We start from the raw sequence: 26099 nt of genomic DNA, 5'->3' as shown, positions 1-26099 counted from the left end.
TGCTATTTTAACTCCAATACATAATCAGGTCCAACCCCCTCCTCCTCCGTGGATATCCTGTAGAGTTTGAAAGTGACACGACATAAATCACCCACGGGGACGACAGGAAACACAAGCCAGTGTCAGCAAAGTTTATTAAATGGTGAGAGGGTGGAACTGCTCTCTCACTCAGTTAAAATACCTTTGGGTTGCCTTATATTGCAAGTTGATGAGGAACATGTTTTGGATTTACTAATAGTACAGGGTGGCCAAGCCTTTCTTCTCATTAAGAAATAAATAAATCAATAAATAAAAAGCTTGATCTTTTGTCATCACATGCTGATTTGGCAAAGCAACAGATTAACAGTAAAAAGTATTTTACCCAGCCCCTTAACAAATGACAATCAGGATTGGATTAGGAAATATCTTGTAGTGGGTATGATCAGTGATGACATTAAATCATTGTTTCTTCTTTATTGGACAAGGACAACACAAAAATTTGAATCCTTAAATCTATGGATGATTTATGCTAGATAATATAATATAATTTTAGCTAATTACATGCACATTCATTGGCTGCACTCATGCAACCATAAATTCCCATCCATTTCTTCACAGGACCCTTTTTACAGGTATTGACTTATGGCCTTCAAACAGTGGAGCTTCTTGAAAATTATTTAAAATAATTATAATATTTTTAGTGATCAACTGTCAACCAAAGCCTTAATTTCATCGCTTTTTGTTTTTCTTTTGTTTCTGTTCCTTATTTGTTTTGATCAGAGGTTACTAGATTGGTGTGTTGCTTTTATAGCTCCATCTGTTGGGTCTCATCACTGCCCTATTTACATTCTGCCAGAAATCTTTAGTGGATTATGTTGTTATATTGTTATGATTGTTTTATTTGCAGCTGTTGTGTCTTGTGTCTTTTATTTATACGTTTATTGAGTTTCACTGAAAAGGAATTTCCCTTGGAGGAGAATATTGTACCTCACATTCAGTTTGATTCTTTATTCTCCACTGAATTTATGCTACTCACTTGACACACTATGTGAGTATATTCTCTGTGAAAAATGAAACCTTTTTTGCTTTTGAAATAGCAGAAACTGGGTCAGGTCTTTTTCAATGTGTGGCAAAAATCACACACACACACACACACGGCTCTGAAATTCACAGGTTTTGCATAGCCTCTTTTTTCCATTTCCAATCCCTGTTTATTGGTGCAATTGGGTTCATGAGCCACTCCTGAATATAATACAGCTGCTCAGTAATTATTTCATATCCAAACATATACTAGCTTAGATGTTGGAATTTGGACAGACATGAATTTTCTGTCTTGACTGTCTTTTTTTAAATTTGCAAAATGTCGTGCAGTCACACGCCATTATCCTTAACTTTTTGAGGTAGGCAGAGAGAAATAACATCTGTCTAAAATTTCAAATACGGGTACTAACTGTTTCTTTCACAAGTGGTCAGTTTAGACCATTTTCCATTTGTCTCAAATCAGGCGTAAGGTTTTTGATGCTGCATCTGCACTCGAATTTAAACCCAATGATCAGACACAGCTGTTTTTTTTTGGATTCCTTCCAATAAAGTTCAAACAATTCAAATTGATATGTGCATAAATTGGCAAAAAAAAACAAAAACTGACATTGGTAACGATCTTTTCTTCCATCATTTCTGGTCCCTGTCTCCTCTCTCTCTGTTGTTTTGAATTAAGGACAAGTTCAGTTCCATTTAAAGAAAGCAAACCTTAAACTGAAGATAAACCCCAATATTTCATGGAAAAAAGGGTTATTGCATTTTCCTTATCCTGAGGAGATTCTGCCATGTATCAGTGGTCCTATAATGCTTACCTTGTACTTATGCTGATCTTGTTAATGTCCTCCGTGTGCCATTATATTAATCCTCAAAAACCTCATCAGTTAAAGGTTTCCACAATTTTTTTTTTACAATCAAGCAGCTGTGCAACATTAATACTGTCTTAACTTGTATTTGTTCATTCTATACTACCAAGGAGTTTGGCTTCATTGGAAAATGATGTAAATTCCGTGATACGAAATGTTGGAATGTTTGCTCTGATGATTCATTCATTGACACCCACAGATTGAAACAGGGAATGTCAAACAGAGAGAAAATATATAATTTTATTAGCATAACGTAGTGAAAAAACACACTTCAGGACAGAGACAAATGAGACATCTATGACTGTAGTTAACAGATTCCCTGGGAGGAGCACATGAGAACCAAACACAATGACAACTTTGTAAAATAAATAAGTCACCCTGCTCTCGCTAACTGTTGACGTTACAAAGCTTTTCTCTAATTTTAAGTCTCTAAAAATTGTCAAAAATCAGACTGAACGTTTATTTTGTATTCTTATTCTTGGAATTACAACAACAAATTCTTGTTCATCTCCACAGGTACAAGAATAGGGGTATTTTTTTTTTGCACGGCAGATTAATAACACTTTCCTATGCAGAAACAGTAAAACTTGAAGTAGTTTGTATGCCATGATACCAAATGATTAAAAGGATACATTTTCACAAACTAGTCAAACACTGACATATACAGTAAATGTAAATATATATCTTTTACAGTCTTTTCGGAGGAAAAAACAAACAAATGATGCTACTCAAAACCCTTTCCATTTCAATCTTGTTTTGATTGTTTACAATTAAAACAGGTGGAAAACAAAAGTGAAAGGCGATCTGTTATTTGCCTCCCGCCTCAGATGTGATAAATACAGAAAATAGCTCTGCTGCCGTAAAAAGCAATGAAGTTATGCACGGTAGTTCTGGATTCATGGATGACTGGAGAGAAATGAAAGAACATAAAGTTCAGAGTTAAATATCTTTTTCAGAAACTAGCCTCCAGAGATAATATGTAATCAGAAATGTTTGTGATGTCTCTTAATTAATCAGATGGTAAAGATTCAGTATTATATATTTATATTAGTATTAAATGATTGATTTGCTCCAACCACCATGTGGTGTATTTGTCTGTGTGTGTGTCTGGGCTTGCTATGTTTTTATATTATTGCTTGTGAATTTTATTTTTCCAATGTTCTAATGTTCATTGTTTTATTTTAAAACAACCTTTCTTGATTGACTTGTTCTCACCAGAGCTATTTTTGTCAACACTGCTTTCGGTGAAAGTAACATCCTGATTAGTTAGGAATTATTATTGTCGCAGAGTGTAATTAAGAATATGAATACATCACTTTTGACCTCTTTTCTGTTGAGAATGGAGATAGATGTTGCGAAAAACGTGTCACTTAACTTAATGTTATTATTGCAGTTATAATATATGATTAGTAATGGATGCTCTTTGACTGCTGACAATTACTAGTCATTTTTTGCAGAGTATCGGTCATGCTTGAGATCTTTCTCCTGCTGTGCCTGAGGTTCTCCAAACATTCAGAGCACGGGGGGGATAAACAAATTATCTCAAAACTGGACACGCGATTTGCTTCACTTGATGCCAAATTTGAAGTTGAATGAATAAAAATATGATTCAAAAATGAAAGAAAAGACACACACATACATACGTACATACTCCTCCTTTGATAATTACATCGGATGAAATTATGCAACCCTGCAAATCATCTTGGAATCACTCTACTTCGGTTTCCTTCCATCCTGCGCTTCCCTTCATCCTAGCCAATATTTATCTTCCTTTCTTCCGAATCTGGCTATGTGAAGTCCTTGGAAACGGCTTCTATGAAGTTGGGTGCTGACATGAGGATCGTGAATGTGCAAATTATGGAGAAGAGCGAGAAGGCCACCAGGCAGAGCCGGTCCACCACCGCAGCCGCAAACTTCCACTCGCTGCAAATGGCCTCTGCCTCATCCTGGTCTCTGAACCGCTGGGCGATATAGAACACCTCCTCCAAAATACGCTGGATTTCTGGTGGAGGGACACTAACCCCCATACCAGGTCCAACTCCTATTCCCAGGCCTCCGGCGCTACTTCCGACTCCTCCTGGAGGCTCAGCCTCTTCGCTGGGGGAACCATGGGCGCGGCCTCCCAATGCTACCCCCGAATCACTGGAGGGCGGGAAGTGCTGACTCTCCATGGGATGGTAGTTGAAATAGAGGCTCATGGAGCCGTTTGAGGTGCCCGTTGGACAGGACGTATGGGAGAGTGGCACGTTGAGGCTTGGAACAGTGCCCATCTCTATGGAACTGGTGCTGGAGTGTTGTTGAGAAGTGGGGCGATACTTGTAGCCCGGACGTCTGCGCTCGTCGCCGGGTTGTTTCATACGTAGAAACCAAGCACACCAGTTCAACAAAACCACTCGAACCTGAGAAGAGAAACTTTTCTTATTTGAATTGGACCGCTAGCTGCACATTCAAAAAAACAGCTAGCAAATCTTCCTTGTTTTTGCGTCCATTGCCCTAGTCTTGTTTACATGTAATTTAATGGGGCATCATCCGCATTGCCTGTGACAAGTGTACGGTATATTTTAGTCAAATCATCTATTTCAAGCCAGCAAAGGCCAGTGTTGAAATGTACATTTTTTTAATCTGACTCATGTTTAAATAAAATATATATAATTTTTGCTCATGTTAGAATTGGCACCACCTGCTTCAACAAAACTTGACAGAATTAGGCAAACACAGAGATGGGCAAAAAAGCTTATTTGTGAATAATTTGGATAATTTCATAGAATCAGTTGCAGTTACTTACCCACTTGGGCATTTTGCCTCCACGAGGGTCATGATGGTGAAACTGCAGAACAATAACGGTCACCACCACGGACATTCCCACAATCATCATGGTGCTGGCAAAGTACTGGGCTGTCGAGTGAACAGAAAATTTACTCTATTTGGTTGCTGTTGCTTTATTTTTATATGTTCAGGGTTTTCCCTTTCAGTCCCATCACACTCACACTTTGGTAGTATAATCTAATGGTAAAATTATGCTAGCATTAATTGAGAAAATGGGTTGATTTCATGCTTTCAAGGGAAAACTGATAAATTTGTACAATAACTTTTTTGGCCAAAGGGAAGTGATGCACAGTTGAACCTGAGATAAATGCATAACAAGTGTGACAAAAACAGGAGAGGGATGAGAAAGCCAAAAAATATAGAAGGCAGAGGAGAGGGGGATAACTGTGAGAAAGAAGCGCACTAAAGTGAAACTGGTGCTGCATTAACACACATCACACACACACACACACACACACACACAAACACGCTTTACACTCAATCGGATACAGTACAAAAGATAAATAAGACATGCTAGTGGTGGGGTTTTAGAAAGCATGGGGCAGAAATGGTAAAACAAGGTTAAGGGGAAAAATGAGTCAAAACACAGAAGTCATAGAATGAAGTGTTTACAAGATCCAAAAAAACATTGTTGACTCCCTGACTTATTGCTTCATTTTTGTTTCTTTTGAAGCCAAAATCAATCGGAAATATCGTGAAGTGTGTCCACACTAAAATCTCGAGATCTGCGTAACAAACCCCAATGTAATTATTTGAGATGACTTTTTGAAGTATAACAGTACACCTCAATCTAAATCATATGACATAACTTTGTTCAGTATGTCCAGACAACATAAATTTACTAACACAACATACAGGAGCTGTTTATTAAACTATGTAGTGCAATTTATTTAGATTTTAAAAAGTTATGAAGCCCCTTACAGGATTATCTTATTATCCAAACCATGAAAGCTTTAGCCCAAGAAGTTACAAGCCCTCTTCTGTTCATCTCTGATTATTTAATTCCCTTTCTTTCCTTTTTTTTCCAACTGAAAATCAGATATTTTTGAGCATATGATCTCTATAAACAGATTTTGTAATGGCCAAGAAAGTGCTGCCAGATCTCTCGCAGTGTCACACAAAGAGAAACGCATTGAGCAAATATCTACTGGCTGAGCTGGATAGCCGAGTGGTTTTAAGATTTCTGGGCCTTCTGATAAGGCTAATTAATGCTGAATAAAGAAATTTCTGGGGTGCTGTGAATGAATTGACATCCTATTTCTTGAGAAAAAAAAAAAAAAATTATATGACTTTATCTATATGTCAGGTAATTCGAGGTTTTTGATGGGAGCAGTGTATTTATTGCAGTGTACTTGTCACTCATGTCTGTGTGCTGACTGACAGAGTTGATACAGGAACCACAATAGTTGGCCAATAGTTGGTTCTCCCGAAAAACGTCAGAACAGAGGAGTCGCTTCTCATCTTTTGCAGTGAGCTGAAAACATACCTCTTCACCAAGCACTACCCTACTAATCGCATCTAGCCTCCAACCCCCCCTCAAAAAAAATAAAAATAAAAATAACAATGAAATGAATGTATATGGTTCGGAGATGGCTATTTGGCTGGCTTCTGACCGACTACTGGTACTTTTCGGTGACTGATTTGCACTTCTTTTACGTCGCTTTGGATAAAAGCATCTGACAAATGACTGTAATGTAACGTAATTTCAGTTTAATGTGCAGCCTTGTATAGTGGACACTTCCAGGGAGAACAGGCATAACTGTAATAATTAATCAAATTCTGTTCAGATGTGTGTTCACACAAGTTAGAAGAACGTTCATTGTTAGATTCAGTTTGAGCTTTTGCTGATTGTACATTTTTACACTCCTCAATGTGACCCATTTAGACCCAACACACATAAATATAACCCACCAATGAGAGGAACAGAGTCGGACGTCGCTGGCATAATCTCTGCGACCAGAAGCATGAAGACCGTTAGCGAAAGCAGCACGGTGATACCTTAAAAACAAAATAAAGAGCATTAGATAAACACAGAATGGGTCAATCTGGGTCACCGGGGTATGTCATAATTGTTGTATTACATCATGTAAGAAAAGTAGTTATGTTTCCATGACAACATCCAACATGTCTAAAGGTGATTTTCAGCAGAAATACCCCAAAAGCTGACTAAGAAGCAATGCAGAGATAGCAATGTATCAAAACCCATGGTGATTATAGAATTTCAAAACGTGATAAGTTGTCAGCAATTTATCCTGAAATAGTTTGCTGCACTGCCTGGGTACGTTTCAACAAATATGGAAGTGAAACTTTTTAAAGTCTGTCCCTATTATGATATTTGTGTCTTACATGGAAATACAGTATGTCTTGGTAAGTAATATTTAAAGCAGCCTTGAAGCTTTTCTCCGCTCGAAAACGGGTTTTTGAGGTACAGCCCTAAGCAGCTTAACAAATTGAAGACTCATCAAATAGACTCATCAATCTGCATTTTTGCCATTAAGGAAAGTTTGTTGTTCTTGTAGATTACCAAAAAATCCAAAATAACTCAATCGGCCTCTTTAGATTGAACGTTAAACATGTTAAAAAGGTTTTTTCTTCATGTTTAAGAAATAGGAGGTTCATTGTGCTCTTACCCAGAGAAATCTTTTCCCCAGAGTCAGCAGGTAGCAGGAAGACCAGAAGGGCCAAGCCAGAGATCAGCACACAGGGGATCAGCAAATTTAGACCATAATACAGAGTTCTGCGACGCATAGTGACAGTGAATGTCACATCAGGGTAGGGTTCCTTACAACACTCATAGTAAAGCTCATTACGCTTGGCTGGGACACCTGACGGACAAGAACACATGTAGGGGGGGGGGGGATTAGTCTTCATATTCGTCCACATAGCTGGAAGAAAAAGTGCAAAATGGCAGCGACATCAGTTTGCTGAGCATGAGTGAATTACTAGTTTTGGTATCTTTTTTCTCAACCCATATTATAATGATACTGGTACGGCGGCCCAATTCTTTTACTTGGCACTGAAACCAAATACAATTGTTTCCTTCCTCTCTTTTTTCAAAATTATTCCAGTAAATTGTCGACTGATATTGCTCCTGCCTCAGATCTTGAATGTGTCATACAGTTGTCAGCATTAATGATTTGGTTTTCTATGACTTCATAAATCCATTGATTGATATTATTGATTGATATGCATATGCATTGACCGCTATTAATATGTCAGTTTACGTAGAATCCCAGCCTTAGTTCTTTTCATTAACAGAGAGACTTCAGCATGTTTATTTCCCGAAGGAAAATAAACTTTAAGCTTTCTCTCTGTCCTCTTAGTCCATTCATTTGTAGGATGTGACAATGGTTGTTTAGAGGGCAGTTGCAGTGATCAGCCAGTTCCAACAAAGGCATTCTAGCGCTTTCTACAAACATGACAATTTGCCGCAAACTTCTCTCTCCCTGCTCTGCAGAGGTATCTCGAGCTTAATTGTGATATCTCTTGAGCAATTATTTTGGCTGGCGGGCCACATTCCTTTTTTAATTTTTATGTGTGCGCCAATGAGGTATCATGTAAATTGAACAAAATGAAAATTTGAAATGTTTAATTTTTGGGGGGGAATTTTATTTCAACTTTAAAATCATAAATGATCTTATAAATGCATCGACATTAATTTTTTCGTACGTAGTCATTCATTCAAAATTAAACAAAAGGAAAAAAAAGAAGTTTCTAAATTCAATATTGATTGAAAATACTTATAGTTAAAATAGTTAAATAAAAAAACAGTAATAAAATAGTAAAATTAAATAAATAAATAAAATAGTTTGGCGGGCCGGATAAAAAAGAAAAATGGGTAAAATGCCCAGGCCTGCTCTTGAGGGATGTTTAAGTCAGTCACGTCTTCACAAGACAGTTTTCTTAATCTCGTACAAAGTATCACTTATACGATAAGACAATGGAATATCTCATTTCCAACAGGACGGCCTTCAACCATCTAACTCAGGGTTTTCTTCACTGGGGGAACCATGACTGTTTCGTGCAGCTCTCTCACCCACAAGATCCCATTCCCCATTTGGTATGTAGGTTGAGATATCCACGTCTAGCATCTGAAGATCGAGCAGCCAACCGTTATGCGTCCAAGAGCCAAACTTCAAATCACACTTCTGTACGTCGAACGGAAACCAACGGACGTCAATATAGCACGTGCTCTTCAAGATGCCAGGAGGAATGTACTGGCAGTAGCCGGACGCGTTCACCAGAACGTTGGTGTGGAACGTGGCATCGAAGCGCTCGTCTGCACTGGAGAGACATCGACAAAGATTAATAATTACGCACACCTTTAAAACATTTCAATTTTCTCCATGTTGAAGTTGAAAAGGCAATCCTGTCATTATTACCTGACAGGAGATTTTATTTGTTGCAATTTGCAACCGTCATGGTATAATGCACCAATGCAAAATATGTTCTCCAAGTTGTGTAGCTTGAGCTCAAGAAAAACATGTTAGGTGTTGACACAAACCTGATTTACCCACTTTAAATTACATTATATTTTTCCCTGGCAATAAAGTCTTCATATAGGGGAACAGCTGATTACTAGTAGCATTGTAGTGAGCCAGACATCACTAGTGTCCTATGTTGGGCAATATATTTGGGCACGGCATTTTAAGTACAACAATTTCACAATTATTATTTTTTACTTCATAGTATTTCATGCATCTATTGCTCTTGTTTGTTTTTGTTATATATCATTTGTCTATTCCATTTTTGTCCATACCAATCATAACTAAACATACAAGGCATGACCTGTAAATGAGAACAGTATACAGGACTGTCTCAGAAAATTAGAATATTGTGATAAAGTTCTTTATCTTCTGTAATGCAATTACCAAAACAAAAATGTCATATATTCTGGATTCATTACAAATCAACTGAAATAATGCAAGTCTTTTATTATGTTAATATTGCTGATTATGGCTTACATCTTAAGAAAACTCAAAAAATCCTATCTCAAAATATTAGAATATCATGAAAAAGTAATATTAGTTTTTTTATCACAATATTCTAATTTTCTGATGCTCTGTCATACTCTGCCTGCGGATTCCATAACCAAGACTGTATTTTTTCTTTTGCGCTGCAGCCTTTCTCACCCCACACGCCTGCTCTCAATCATCTGATTGCACTCACCTGAACCTGATCACCAGCAATCAGGACTCAGGATGAAAAACACGCACATCAGGCTCGCTCAGGTTTTCCGTTTGTATCGTTTCTCGCGGTTCTTCCTTCTATGTAACGTGAACCTTTCCAGTGTGTCTTCTGATTCCTGACTCATCCGCTCACCTGGCTGCTTTCGGCTCACCAGGTAACTCACGCTTAACTTAACTGTTTGGCCTACATCAGTTGTTTACTCTTGTCTGTTTGTACCGTCAGACAACGAGACGTCAGAAGGGTCTAACTATCACATCGGGTTACAAACTGACGCACACACACAAGGAAAACAATATTTGATATACAATGAAAAATGTCAGTTTGTCTGAGCCACGCTATTCAGGGCTTAGACAAAATGAACGCTGCATACTAAGAATATTTGTGGATTGACCTGTTTGGTTTAGGGCTTTTGTCATATGCTTCACATTTTCAGTGGTTTCAGAACTTTTTTTTTTTTTTTTTTTTTTGGATTAGTTATGGTTCCAGGTGGTGGGAGTTGGCCCCCGCCAAGACCGGTCCATCCATTAAATTATTCAAGCGTTGGCCTTGCACTTATTTACACACATCGCAGCAGATTGTGATCAACATGCGCTGGAGAGTACATATCGCATCAGTTGTGCCAGGTGGGGGGCGGGGGGGGTACATGGAGGTCAATATGCAAAAGCTTAAATTACATTTTCTTTCATACACTATGCAATTAAATGCAAAGTCATCCAGAAATCATAACTATATTTGCCTTATGATTTAAGGTTTGACTAATACCTGGAGAATGTATTGGAAATATCAGTTCATTAAATAGGAGGCCGAAGATACTGCTTGGTTGGGAATAGTTGTAGTTTGTATGTATTTGGATCAGCTTTCAACATTGCGATAAAATTCACAATGAATAGAAGCTGCGCTGGCAGCTGACAAGTGGTGCAAAATGTGCAAAAACAAAGCTAAGCAGATACAAATAAAATCCATATTTTCACAAATGGAACATCAAGCTTCAAAAACATGAGGTTGTGTCGCTGCGCCAGAGCCTTAAATATTGAATCTATTAGCAAAGATAATGTGAGATAATCACATCCAGTGTGATTCAGGGAGGCAGTGTGTGTCTCACAGCTTACGTGCCGTCCTGTAGTATTAAATAAATAGTGTGGCTACACTTTTTGAAGTAATTCAACTATCCAGTGTTTGTCCAATTAATTTCCAGAATTAAGCTTTTTAAATAGAGGCTACGATTCATCAAAGTTGTTGTGTTTGTCGCTGTACAGACAGCATTAACACATTAAGGAAAATTAATTCACCATCTCGGTAACTGCTTGATGCATTTTCACCCGCATTATACCGACTGTTTGCTAAACACTGGAGCTGTAAATTGACTTTTCTCTGACATTAGAATACTTCTAAGGGATTCTTCCTTGCAACAAATACCACAGAATTCATTCGCAATTATGTCATTTAATTTCCTGCCAATATACACTGCACTACTTTAACATATTGATCCCTAATGCGCCATTTCAGTCTCATCATTTAAATAATACATGAGTGAATGTATGACGAATTGTACGTGTAATTGATCGACCAGAGAGAATATAAAAAATAGTCATTTGTGCAGCACGGGCTCTTGTAAACATCGCATGGGAAATGGAGCATGACCATTTATGAAAAGGCTTCATTCACAGGCTCCTGCGCCATGGGACATTCGTCAACAGGATTTTGTCTCTTTCACTCAACTCGGTGAATTTGCACACACACACACACACACGCAGCAAAATAAGAACGGATGAGGTTACACAGACAAGAATCCAAATAATTCCAATTTGCTGTAACTTGAGAAAAGGTAAAATCAAGGAACTGGAACTGGAGTGAGATGGAAATTCCCGATCGAGCTCATGAGGAAAAAGGTAACATCTTTTGCAAAATGCAGCCAGATGTTGTCACTGCACAGGTCAGTGCCTCCTCAGACTGTGTTACCGTAAAACCGTTCTTTATGCATTATGTTACAGTTGAGGACCATGAGATACAACAAACTACAAGCTAGGTTGCTTTTTTTTTTTTTTTTTTAAATTAGATTCTCTCTGACAGCCTTAAAGCTCAGTGGTAAAGCCAAAGGTGTGGAAAGTGATGTGAAGAAGTACAGAACATTTCTAATCTCCCATGGGATATAAGGTATTCTGTGTTATTAAAACATGAGCAGGGCTAAACAGAAGATGTCAGGAAGCTTTCTTGGAAATCATGGTGTTTCACTATGTTGGTTGAACTGTCGTCATTTATTTATCCTTTTAAAGTGAATTTTATATAGAAACCGGACCGTGAAAGTGAAGGCTATAATGGATGACAAACAGAATTGTTTTGTTCCGAAGGCTCTGCCTCTTAAGTGCAAATAAATTTAACAAGATAATTTTAGAACTGATTTACTGGGCAGTCCCGGGCATCTATCAATGTAGCCTTTAAATTTTTTCAAGGTTAGATCAATTCAGCTTGTGTATTTTTATTAAACTCTGTCTGACAAAAATGATAGTTTTTCATAGTATCTCAATCGATGTAGTATGAGTACACATCAATGCCGATAACATGTGTGAATCAAATAAATTAAAAATCATTAAGGGTAGAGAGCTTATGCTCCATTTTTTTTTTTGTTTACATTATTAATAGCAAAACATAATTCAATCAGCCTGCTTTTGTAATGTCTAACTGCAAAAGTCAAACTATTTATTCCTTTTTTCCCCCACCCATTCTTTCTGTTTGTCATTTTGCAGTCTGTATTCTTATATCCGCTGTCCTTGATGCCTATATTAAGATTCTGTCTACGGTTGACTTTGGTCGAGGTGTCCTTCATGCGCCCCATCGATCCACCGTCAAGCGACCGCCGACTTTTAGCTCTTGACGAGGCAGAAATCAGCTGTTTCATATCTAGTGTTATGTTCTTTACTCCCACATGGGCCATATCATTCCTCTCCGACTAATACAAAACTATAAAGTATATTATGGTGCTACTGCATAATACAGATACAAGCTGTTATCACAGGTGGACTGGAGCTAAGATTGCTCGTATATGGGCTACTATTGGATTTAATCAATGATAAATAAAAAAGATAAGCACAACAATTAACTTTATCTGACTAGTTATTTAAAAGAAAAGGAAGAAATCCATCTGGTAATTGCTACAAAGCTACTTCAAGGTATTTGTTTTATAGATACAGCAACATGATCATTTTTTTTTGTTGACCTCATCCAATCAAACATCCAAATACAATTCAAACAGACCTAATACCAAGAGGAACGTAATCAAAGAAACTATGTAAAAGCTGAAGTATGAGTATTCAGTCGTTACAAAATTCCTTGCAGCGGGTTGCAAAGGCGGTGGAAGAAAGAGAACTGGACTTTTTTTTTATCTAGGAAAGGTTGTACGTTCTTGTGCAGTGAAATGTGATGGATGCATCATTTGTCCCAACAGGTAATTGATACTCTGGTTGTCAAATGCATTTTCAAAGAAAGGTTGTTTACCTTACTTACAACAAATGTCTTTTTTTTACTCGCACGTATCCGCCCTGATAAACTAGCTGCATCAAAATTATGTATTTTTCCATAAAACATGTCCTTTCCATAAAGGCTATAAAACAGTTGTACTCAAATATGTTTCAGGTCGTTGCGTATTGATCAAAAACTAGACAATCATTCCTCAACATATGGTCACAGGGTGGTGAGGTCCTTACTAATTGCGTTTGTATTCATTTATTAATGTATTCCATGTCAAAGGCCGTCTTCAAATGGTTACCTTCAGGAAATTTACTGTTTTCAGCATACAATCATTTTATTATAACTAACCGATTCAATACATAGATATTATGGGTATTATAGATAAATTTCCGTTTTTTGTTTTTTTTTTGTCTTATACAGTTTGAATCAGACAAGGACATCTAATCTCAGTACAGGAAGTAACAAGGACATCCTGAGTGTCTGCTGTTGCAGACATTGACTTCATAACCTATTCTTTAGTAACCCTGGGCATGGTGACACTACAATGTCCCCAAATACAATGGCCATGGTATCAACGCAACAATTAGATAAGAGACAGTGAGTACAATCATCCACTTAAATTCACCAAAACAAATGTAATATATGAAGAAGCAGCAGAATACAAAAAATAGCTGTAGGTTTCTTTGCAAAGACCTTTCCTCTATATAGTTTTCACCCTTTTGAATTCATCATCCTCCCGACTTGTTTTTTGATTCTGGCCACAAAGATTGTCTCAAATTAGTATCAATGATTTTTTTTTTAAAATGTCAGTTTTTTTGGCTCTGCGTATAACTGCGTAGCGCTTTCCACCAGACGTGCCGCATTTTATGTCGTAGCAAATGCGAAAGAGCAAACCCATAGTAGAGGGTTCAGTCACGAGCCAATTATTCTGATGGATGTTAATAACTCAAATGTCACTATGCTTGATGTGGCTTCATCCAATCGTGAAAATTACTGATGACTCTGGTAAAACACTTAACTTTGATCACAACTTTTCTGTGAAATAGAAATTTTCAAGAACTACAGTCAAATATACATTTTGAAAGGTGTTTAAACACAACTAAGCAACTTCTTATGCTTAATAATTGTGTGAGTATCTTAAAGCTGCAGATATGTTCAAGGATTTCTAAGCCAAAATAGCTGGGTTTAATTTTTCTATTTTTTCTAATTTTTTTTACAAAAGGGAAGAAGAAAAAAAAAAACTTACCAAGTTGTAAGTTGAATTTGAATTAGACCATTTTTTGCAAACCCACATTTTAAAATGCAAGGTAAGTTATGACAAGCGTAATGGAGCACAATTTCAATATAAATCGGTCTCAAAAAAATTAATGAAGATTCAGCAATAAAAGAGAATTCACTTAAAAATTTGAGAAGATTTACTCACCACAGATTACATCTTTTTTTAATTGAAAACAAATCTACCTGACTGTAAGGCTCTTAGATCAGATCATTACACTTGGGTTTAAGTAATAGATAGAAACAACATTCTTCAACTCTGATCTGCTACGGAGCAAGAAGCTGAGTTATTGGCTACACACTGGTTCACTATTTAATGGCAGGAGTAATGTCTTCGCATTTCATGTTTTTAAGCACAAAACTGTGTATTTGTGGTGGTGAAATGTGAGCCGCATTCACACATTTGTATTTGTGCATCTTTCTGCCCCAGTGGATTGTATTACTCAATTTGGATGTGTGTTTACATCCATATTTCATATGCAGTAGAGGATGTGGTGGAGAGGACGTTTGTGGTTAGTGGTTTAATTCAGGTGTGTGTGTGTGTGTGTGTGTGTGTGTGTTTCAGCAGTGTTCCATATCATTCTTGAAAATTGTAAATTTCCATCTCTTCCCGGAGGCAAAGTAAATCTTCTGCACCAACAGTCAGCAGAATCTTCCCTCCAGTTTCACATCAGCGGTCATCGCCTACAATATTACCTATGGCCTTGGGCTGAAAACCACCAACATAAACATCTTTTTCCATTTGCTATGCAGGTTTCTGTGAATTTTTGTTTTCTTCTTTCCATGTTCTTCTTTTTTTCATTTTCAGTTCTAGTTCGTGAAAGTTTATATATTAATAAGCTGCTCTAATTTTCCTAATTACTACACAATCAAGTAAGAAAAAACTTTCTAATAGATATTTTCTCTTTATTCAATGTGTTAAATTCATGGACATTTATTTTTACCGAGCCTAAGGGAACTATCTTGCTAATTGTATCTCAACAATGTTTAAACAGACTTGGCTTGTGAGTTATGTAGTGCTTAAGATTATGAATGTTGGAAGGAAAGGCTTCTAATTTGCAAAAATAAGTGGTAAAACAAAAGGTTTCTCAGTAGTCGTACACATGATACAGTATGAAATAGCTGATTCTCTGTTGCGATAAGTAAAGAACCTTTTCTCATAATAAGGTCAGAACCCATTGAGATGAACTACATCATTACTCCCGAGACAAGGTTTCATAAAAATGTCTATATGCTTGGTTTATTTTCCAAGCCATTTTCATAAGTTTATTTTTATTTATTTAAAAATAACATGCAACTTTTGCACGCCAGCTTAGCGTCAAGGTTATTTCGACATTAAGTGTACAAACACAATTCATGTACTTTTTGACCTCATTTCTCAAGTCTTATTGTGAAATGGAAACTCAACACTAAAACTCAAAAACTGCAAAACATTGTTTATATTATTGTATTCCATCTTTAGTGACCATATTTCTTTTTTCCTCATTTACTTCTATGTGATTTAAGCCATTTTGTTACCAGGTGACCCCCATTTAAAAGACAAAATCCCCCCTGCGGGCAAACACCTCCACAGCAACACCTGATCTCTCCAACCATCTCCATGACAGAAGATATCAGCGCTCCCATTTCAGGACATGCCAAAGGGTACAGGAGGTCCTATTAAATAAAAATGTTTCTGCTTCTCACCGTGAGAAAAGATGATACCGTTTAACCCCAAGCCGTTCGTAGAGTTGGATTCATTATGTATGGAAGATTATGCGACTTAATACAGGTGTGAACCAGTCAAAATTACATGGAGCCAAAAAGTAAAATGATAGAACTAGAAGAACAGGTATTATTTGAGAAGGAGGGAGAAAGTTGCTGACACCACCAGGTTTGTAGGTGATCTTTAAATGCCAGAGTATTAAGACTAGGAGGACAAAATATGGAGGGAAGCAGTTAATTGAATTTAAAGAATTATGTCCTGACAGTGAGTTATGAAAGTGCAAAGAAATGAAAGGAAATATGCTCGGGTAGGATAGATGGATTAAAAATAAGAGGGATGGAAAAATAAGACAGAGGAGAGAGCTTATTGTTTCGAGAGTTTATTGAGCTTATTGTAATATGTGATATTTTGCATGATGGCTGAGGCTGATTTTGTCTGGAGACTGTAAATGAGAAATGCCAGCCACAAAACCAATTATGCATTTTTAGATTTTGAAGAAAAACGCCACGGCAAAACCAATGTGAACTTAGTTATCTTCCTTTTAGTCATGACAACATAATTACATACTTTATCCATTTACAATCCTGACCATGTCTTTGAACATGATTTTCTTTTATGATCCGTATCTAGCTTAAAACTTTTTTTGTCAATGTGGTTGTGCAACATTTTAAGAAGGAATCACATAAGCAAGGTCATCAAACTGCTTGTTTTGGTCCAGAGCCCTCTGGTGGCAGAGAATTCCACATATTACGATGAGCAACATTTTCTCATGGAACAGAAATCCACCATTATAGCAAAGCTTCTGGAAACAGAAAGCCCGCTTTTCAAATTATCAGTTTTTGCTGTTCATTAGATGTGATTATCGGATTTTAACGTAATTCTACGAATTCAATTCATTTGTATGTAACAGAGAATAACCCAAATAAAATGTTTTTAAATGCTTAACAGATCTAAAAGACATTTTATACATCCATTCCTACCTGGTGGGTACACCAGCGATTTCACCTGCTTGTGATTTCACAAATAGAAGCTCAGTGTGGAGCTGGTGAGAAGCAGCCGATTCTGACCTGTTATAAAGGAGGATGTCAGGGGTCCAAATCTGGTCCGAGGGGAACCGAAGGTTTTGGACTCCTGGGTAGTTTTCCGGATTCCAGCTTAGGTAGATGTCAGTCCAATACTAGAGACGAAGGAATATTTTCTGTGAAAAACCCTCCTCTTAAAAGTCCGCAAAGGTTTTTTGAACTGGATTAAATGATTGAATGAAAGTTCTATGAGAAACAACCACTTCGATGATAAAGATGTCTCAAGAAGAAAAACAGAATCGAGGATTTAGTTGTTTCAAAAACACCATGAAACCTCATTCCTGGAAAGAAATTGACAGTGCAGACATTCCCAGTTGCACTACTCAATTTAATGAGTAATGCATCATTTTTTTTATCTGGCTTATAGGGCTTGACTTCTGCTAAATCACTTTTTTTTTTGTAGGGCAGCAATTCAAAACAGGTTTCTACTCATCTATGAAGCATTACTTAACTGCATATAAACCCACCAAATCAGGTTATGTTTACATTTTACAACAATCCAGTTATTGGATTATTGTGTGCAAGTAAAAGCATGCGTATGTTGATTCTGACAACCTGTAATTTTAGACAAAAGTCTCAATTGTTTTGATGCAAACCTACATTCACATTTAAACTTAAGGTTACAATGTTGGCATCTTAATTCATCCGTAACTTAAATACCGTGTTTGTGTGCGTGTGTTTATATATATATATATATATATATATGTATGTATGTACATGTGATTGACTGGCGACCCTGAGTGCAGGATAAGTGGAAGAAAATGGATATGTGTGTGTGTGTGTGTGTGTGTGTGTGTGTGTGTGTGTGTGTGTTTTAGTGTATATATACTGGTGCAGCACTCTTTTGCGATTCTTAGACCATCACACATGTTCCACGTAGAGCCTCCTCTTTGTAGTTTGCTTTGTGGACGTAGATGTGTATGTGGACGACATCAGGCTAAATAAGGAAGGAACTGAAAGAGTTTTACAAAATCTGATGCAAATCTTAAGGCTGAGAGAACAAGTTTTGCTTCTTTGTCAGTTTGGTAATGACAGAAGTGCACGGGGGCTGTTCTGCATTGCTGAACACAACTGCGGTAGGCTGTTTATTTTAGATGGAAATAAGAAAAGCATATTCAATATTTGGGATTATTTGGCATTTTAATCCGGAGACAGCAGGTCTAGCACTTAACTTAAGCTACTTTTCATCCTTGCAAAATATAATACCAACACAAAAGCTGTACATCACAGTTCTTAGCACCAATTCCTTTGGAAGCAAGCATCGGTAATTGTGAAAGACAAGAATGTGCAAAATAATGAGCTACTGCCATTTCCTGCTTTTTCAATCTTCTAATAAATGAAAAAGATTATCTTTTTATCTTTGAAATGGTTGTTAACTTGTGAATGGCTGATTGGTATCAACAAACATAGTTGCGCGATCATTAATTCCCCGAACAGGTAGAGAAGAACATTTCCTGCTTTATTTTTCCGCTTACCAGTTGTAGCCAGGCGTTGGTCATCAGGACTTGGTTCTTCTCATCCTGACAAAAAAGATGTGAGGATAAGAAGAAGTGAGGGGAAAAAAGACAAATAGATTTTTCCTTTGAGAAGGGATGGATAATATTAAACACACAGAGGAGAGAACATGATGTGAAATCCAGTGACATGCAGTGAGGTTCATGGCTGGTGAGGCAGGAGAACTGCGTGCCTCACTTAGTGGCTCGTCGCAGCCATTTTATAATCGCTCAGCACAAGAAACTAGTAACACACATACAATTCACACCTAAAAAACAGCGTACATTGGAAATGTAGTTCAGAAAGCAAAAGTGTTTAAACATTTTATTAGCAACATACAGAGCAATAGACAGCAGTACAGTCTTAGTTCAGACCAGCAGTCAGCTGTCATTGTACAATTTACATTGAGGCTCAACAGGCAGAGGCCTCACTGCACGTCTCTTCTCTGTATTTGAGCAGTAAATGTAAAAAATGCAGCAATTTTGAATAAAAAACTGAAATAAAATTGAATAAAATAAACAAAAAAAAAAAAATTAATTAAAAAAAAATCTGTAAACCAATCTAAAACTGTTTATGTTAAATGAAAATTACCTTCAAAGTGCAAATCAATAAAAATAACTATTTGACTTTTTTTTTTTTTTTCTTTTTCATATTACATTTTTTTCTTTCCAAGATTGGCAAGTGAGGCACGGCCTCTCCTGCCTCTCCTGACAGCACGTCACTGGTGTTATCTAGTCATATCTAAATGTGTTTTAGACGCTTAGATCAGTTTATCCTTTCTTATTAAAAACCTGGCCGATATTTGATTAACTGAATTTAATATGGCTAATTTCTTTGTTTCTTTTCTGTTTTTTCATTTGTTTTCTCTTTTGTGTATCTTCATGATACAGCTGAGTAGGTTTGGAGATAAAATCTAATTAAGCATTCATATCGATCATCAAACAAACAAAAGATCTTTCACAACATGGTGGTGAGTTAAGTTTTAGGCTCTCCTTGCTGTCACTTATCGCAGACAAAAGATTTTTTTTAATGAGTTTGGTTAAAAAAAAAAAAGCCTTTTTTGAGGGAACTACTGCATTTCAACAACTGTTTGTGTTTAATCAATGATTATATAATGTCCAGCTGGATAATTAAAATAAATTAGAAGGAAAATAGCCCCCGAAAATACGTTATATCTTCAAAGTTGAAGGCCTTATGTCAGTTTTTAAATTTTATTTCCATTATTGGGTTGCATTTTTTGAGTCAGTCTTTTCTGAGAGGATTTGAAAATGTTGCCCATGTGTTTAACAGTTGTATTTTCTAAAAGCAAATGAGCCATATGATCCGGAAAAAGTGCAGCTGAAAGAAAAGACTGGCTATACTGCATCTCTCCTCTGGGTTTTCAAATAACCTCGGTGGGTTGAACATGCCACTGTGGTGTTGCAATTTGTTGACAAGAAAAAAATTAAATATGGTGGTTGGGGATCAAAATGTACAAAATGCACAAATTTATTTAAATTCATTATTCATGTTTATGATGCCAGAAAACCACAAGGACTGGGTTTGTGGGAACTTACATCTAAGTCGAATAATACATAATTTGTCTAATACAATTTGATTAACAATTGTATTGTTACTGTAGAAAAGTCCTAACACCATTCTGGTCAATATAACAATACTGAAATGTATTTTAACATCAGTATGATTAAGTCCCTGATATTGATCCACATACTGTCTTTAAATGCCTGGGTGGCAATGAAACATGTTGAATAGCCAGAAAAATTGACAAAAAAGTGTCAGTCCTTCATTCTCCTCAACAAGGGCACTCAATGCTAATATTTCTCTATTCTTAACAGCCCGAGGCCCCGCAGGAAAACATCTTTCTAATGTGAAGCTCATCATTTGACGCACCTCATTAAGGCTGTTAAATGAGCAATTGCTTTTGGTTAAAGCTGTTGAAAAACAATTTTGCCTCTTTGAATCCAGAGGCGGCAGGCACCGTGCAGAGTCTGTTCATCTGCGCCTGCACAATAATAACTGGATGACTGTGTCTCAGTTCATCAGTCCAGAGAGTCTTTTTTTAACAGATGTCAATTATCAGGAAATTCTCCCAACATTTAATTTTTTTCATTGTTGAACGGCCAGCGTCTGGGAGGGGAACTTACCACTTTCATTCCCACTGCTCCACAAATACATGCAGATGCGACACAATAGGTCATGTCACCTTATAGTTATTTTTCTGACATATCTTTTGAAGTGTTTGCAATGTTGGTTTGTTCCTGTTTTTGTTTTTTTTTAGCAAGAAATATTCGCTTTCAAAAACTACCATATTTTGGAGATTTTGTGTATACTATTTTATTTCAGAGTCAGAGTTTTCATACATTTCAGATCATGATGAAACACAGACATAGCTTGAAACATTATCTAAAAACACAAATAACAAGGTTATTATCATTTTTTTGTTCCCTTACCACATCTATAATCTGCAGAAGCGTGAGGCCCAGTTCCACCAGGATGGCAGCCGAGTCATTAACAACAGGTCGCTCCAGTCGATTGTAGTTAGCAAGCAGTTCCTTATACAGCCTTCTCTGGTGTTCCCCCTGCAGGGATCCTGACAAGAATGGAAAGAAACACAGGAGTGGATGATTAATTTGAACAAAAAGCGTGATTTTTCATCATACATTATACAGAACTAACCTCCAGGATTTAAATGGTAGATGAGCTTTTTATTTATTGTATAAATTACATCTTTTCAATACTGTTTGATTGTGTTGTTCCGGCAAAAGCGCAGAGGAGCTAAGGATTAATCCCATATGCTTCTGACACAAACAAAACCAACCAACACCAAAAGATAAGTAGTTGTCACAACTAGTTAAACTCCATCTCTGGTAAAATCACATTCTCTTTTTTCTGAGCGCATATAAAGCTGATGTTGTCAATTTGTGATTCTCAATTACTCTCCAGGGTCATTTTTGCACATAGAAGTATGACATTTCTCCCTCCCGAATTTTGTGCGTCTTCAGGGAAACCAAATTGGAGTGACCCAGAGTATCGGGCTCGTTGCTACTGGCCTGCATGTCATGCCTGTCTTTTCCGCCTATTTGCCAGTCATCGGAATTAACTTAATAGTTGGTTTGGTTCAAGTATCTGCTTAAGATTCAACCTGTGCAGCTTATTTTGTGTGCATGTTGCTGCTCACTGTCACCGCCTTGAAGCAAGCAAGTTCTTGGATTCAACGCCTATCTTCTCCCTGTTTATTCCTGCAAACATCAATATTTGGTAATAACTTGCACTCAAACTGGTATGTTTCTGTCACTTAAAGTGTAGTGACTGGTGTAATGCTGATATAAGGGTGTTATGGTGCTGTAGCTGGTTGGTGTGCTGTTACATTTACAACCAGGAAAAAAAAAATAAGAAAAGACACACTCTAGATTTTCACAAACAAGAAATTCAATTTCATGGAGGGATAGCACCAGGAGGTTTGAGACAGTATCATGTTGATCTAGATTGCAGACACCTCTGTGGACCGTAAAATTGCAGTGCGTTCAATTCTATTTTTGCAAAGGATATGAAACATGGCTTATATAATTTCTTCAACTTTATTTGCAATCCTGAATGGAAATGTTTGTATAATCAAGTTTTAAGCCAGCTGATGTATTGTCTGAGAAACATACTGCATCTGGCTGGTCAATAGGTCGCATAATGCATTGAAGAAGTTTTAAATCATTTACTGAATAACTATTCAAATATTGCTGCTATGTAACATTAATTGGTTCTTCTGAAAAGAGGAGTCATTTTTGTTGTCACCTGTTTTTTTTTTTTTTTGAGTTTTTCCTCAACTAAACACTGCGCTTCCAAATGTTTTAACGCCATTGTAATAGCTTTCAAGTTTTTTGTTTATTTTTTCAACCAACATGCCCACCTTAGAAGAACCTCAAAATGGGTGCATGTCTATAAATTATGGTTTCTCTGGACCAGAGAAGACTTTTTCAGATAATGATCTTTTTTTTTTTATCATTACTTTTCTATTGACCAACCTGCAGAAGTATTACTATTTACTTGCACGTCAATGTATCCCATGCAAATTTTCTTGAAATTTTGCATGCGTGAAATGACAGCAAAAATACATTTTACAGCCCGTCGATAGTATTGAAAGATATGATGTTTGTCGAAAAGTTGGGAGAGAATAAAGGAGAAAAGAGTGGAAGAGAGGGGAGTATGAATTTGGCTGAGCCTGATGTTGATCGGCTCATTAAGAGTGTAATGAGGAGAGTTATGGCGGGACTAAACCTGAGGTCAGAGACAAAAGAGCCAGAGAAAGCTATTCAGCACAATAGGGTCCCTTTCTAATGTTCATAAAGGAACACTAAAACCCTGATTTAATCAATAAGATTCATCATCTTTTTTCACGCATCCATCTAACCAACTTTTACATCAACCAGTGAAATTATCAGTAGGTTTTCATTGGTGTTATAAATGGTGTCAAAAAACTTTTCTACCATATCATTTTTTTTCTCCTTCTGTTCATCCCTCTATAATAGCTAATTGGCAAAATGGGAAATACAATAACACTTTCAAAGAACCAATAAATAGCACAAGGAGCAAAATTGTTTTCATATATTTTTGAAAAAAATTATATCTATAGACCTTTTCATCAGCAACCTTACATTTTTGTTCTCTGTATGAAAACAGAATGGGGGGGGGGAAAACAAAAACAAAAGTAATCAAGTGAAGAGGAAGTGAGTGTTTTATCCCCACTGCCGTCTTCTCCATAAAACTATGCATGGAGGGAAATAAATACTCCGATGAAATATGCACTGTGTACTTCAATTCATTAGCACAACATGTGCGACTACATCAGGGATAAACAGAGATCAATGCTATTTTATTTTTTTTAATAATTTCACTAATGAACCTGATAAACAACGCTAGCAATATTTCTCTTCAACAACACAAGATCTCATCAAATAAATTCTAGAGGAAGGAATGAGAGCAAGAAGTAGAAGGAGGGAGTTTAGAGGTCTAACAATGTGTGTCATGTAAATCAAGACTATTTATCTCCCTTTTTCCAGCCATGTCGTCTCAGATTAGGAGCATAATGAAAATGCGAGGTGCTCCCAAAAGTGGTAAAGAAAGTCAAGAAGACTGCTGATTTTCAGCCAATAACATGCAACACTTTCAGAATTAATTATAAGTAGCTGGCACCTGACCACCATTACTGATATTGATGGCTTTGTTTTGTTGAAAATGCCAGCAAAGCTTTGTTGTTATGTGATTTATTTATTTTTTGTTTAAAGTTGTGAAGTAAATCAATGAATATTTAATAATAAATGACATTTTCACTCGGAGAAAAAAATATTGTCCCACCTCTGATTGAGCGTATCTGCATGTCTGCTGTCTTTGGCTGATTGAGGGGAAAAAGAAGGCCGGCGCTTCGGGTAGAAATTAATAAATGTGTCTTGTAAGTTTAGCCCTTTCAGCCACAACCTGGTTTAAAATATGGTTCGAACGCCCCTTACAAACAAACAAACACAGACACATACACAAGGCAAAGGAGAAAGCAATGTTACCTAAATTTATAAAAGATTGAGTGAATGGAAACCCATGAAATAGATCCCAGTTTCTTTGAGAATAGAGGTTTCACATCTTTGTTTTGATGTACATGTGGGCAGTCTTACAGTGATGCCACCAAAACTGCGTGACCACTGGACTCTCGGTCATCTTGTGTTTCGCGTCCTGCTGGTCTATTAAGATCGCATCTGTCTCATCAACTAATTAGTCTCTCTTTGCCCTTTTCCAGCTTCCAATCAATCTGTTCACTCCTTGCCCTTTTGACTCAATCTGTCTGATTGGTTTTTATCTCCGTTCAACACTCCGTCCTCCTCTGTGAGGTTATCTGTTCAGCGGTAGATTAGTTCAGCACCAGTACTTGTGCACCTGTTGTGTCCAAATTATTATTATTCTTTTATTAAATCACATGAGAGAGAGAAAAAGTGACATGTGTACAGATGTTAAAATGATGAGCAGCTAATTTAAATCAATACACAATCACTCCTAACAATGCATGTGTCCCGAGAGGAAACATCAAAAATCATCATTATTTCTTTTTCCAATAATTGAAAAGGTCTAATCGTTGTTGTTAGAAGCGACCGTGTCCATGAAATATTACGCTTAGCTGGTAGAGCGACAACATTATGGTATGTCCAGATTGGGAGCATTGTAGGATAATGCAGCGAGACAGCTATTATCCTGTTCCCGTCAGGCAGGTCAGTGTTTTGTCTTTTAAATAACCCTCATTTTGGGCACAGTGCTGTCGTCAATAGGGAAAAGAGGTGCGGCCTCTGTTTTTCACATCAGCTGCTCTCAGTTTTGACCAAAAATACATGAGCTCTATGAATATTTATTAGACTAAAATCAGGTGCATGCTCAAATGCAGAAAAATGCAAATGCATTTTAATCCGACGCATAATCTATGTATTTGCAATTCTCTCTCGGTCCGTAATATAATTTTAAACAAATAAACTGCAGGGGGATGTAAAATCCCCAATCTGCTCATTTTCTTATTAATAAAATCATAAAATGTATAGTAAAATGAAAATCACGGCTTTCACCATTTCATCTAATGTCTCGAATAGCCTCATTATGTTTCCTTTGGGAAAAAATATTTGAAATACAAAAATAAACACTCATTTATGGAACATTCAAGGTAAGTTTGATAAGAATCATGATACTGATAAGAGATTTAAGACAATCCCAAGCTCTGTCCCTGGTATATATTTGATGAAAGTTGCAGAGAGTATGTGTGTCATTGCTGACGTCTGTGCAGAACAGCCATGTGGTGTGTTGTCTTTCCTGCTGGGGATTGGAGATGGGTGCAGCAGAAATGTGTAACACGTACTAAGTAAATGGGCTGGTAATTGCTTTTTTTTTTTTTTTCTTTTTTTTTTTTTAAATCCTCCTGTGAGCCATATTTTTTTGCACCACACAATGGAATTGGCCTGTAATACCTGTGGGGCATTCGTTTAAATTTTACGAGCAGAGATAGTGTTAGGGTCCACTGGGACTAAGTAGACCAAGAAACCTTTAAGTTCACTTTTGCAACACAACGCAAAAATATTACACTCATGGCACTCTTTCCCTCTTGTCGCTAAAGATTATGCATTGAAAAATGTTTCTAACAATATTTCTTTGGGGAGTATT

At 36.9% G+C, this 26099-nt stretch overlaps 1 protein-coding gene across 1 annotated transcript in view; it reads right to left on the bottom strand.

Moving 5' to 3' along the window:
* Positions 1 to 2109: 2109 nt before the first annotated feature.
* Positions 2110 to 26099, bottom strand: part of LOC147227693 (neuronal acetylcholine receptor subunit alpha-7-like) — a 34474-nt gene continuing 10484 nt past the window's right edge. The window contains exons 2-9 of the mRNA XM_086157719.1: positions 21371 to 21510; positions 18902 to 18946; positions 17412 to 17521; positions 8746 to 8993; positions 7340 to 7534; positions 6621 to 6707; positions 4669 to 4778; positions 2110 to 4282 (exon numbers count right to left, since the gene is read on the bottom strand). Coding sequence (XP_086013845.1) covers positions 3671 to 4282; positions 4669 to 4778; positions 6621 to 6707; positions 7340 to 7534; positions 8746 to 8993; positions 17412 to 17521; positions 18902 to 18946; positions 21371 to 21510 — 1547 coding nt within the window. The 3' untranslated portion in view covers positions 2110 to 3670. The remainder of the gene's footprint in view (positions 4283 to 4668; positions 4779 to 6620; positions 6708 to 7339; positions 7535 to 8745; positions 8994 to 17411; positions 17522 to 18901; positions 18947 to 21370; positions 21511 to 26099) is intronic.

Source organism: Fistularia commersonii, chromosome 13, assembly GCF_037954325.1.
Source record: "Fistularia commersonii isolate RoL2024-O1a breed Wild chromosome 13, RoL_Fcom_v1.0, whole genome shotgun sequence".
Taxonomy (NCBI): Eukaryota; Metazoa; Chordata; class Actinopteri; order Syngnathiformes; family Fistulariidae; genus Fistularia; species Fistularia commersonii.
This window is presented reverse-complemented; position numbering and strand designations above follow the sequence as displayed.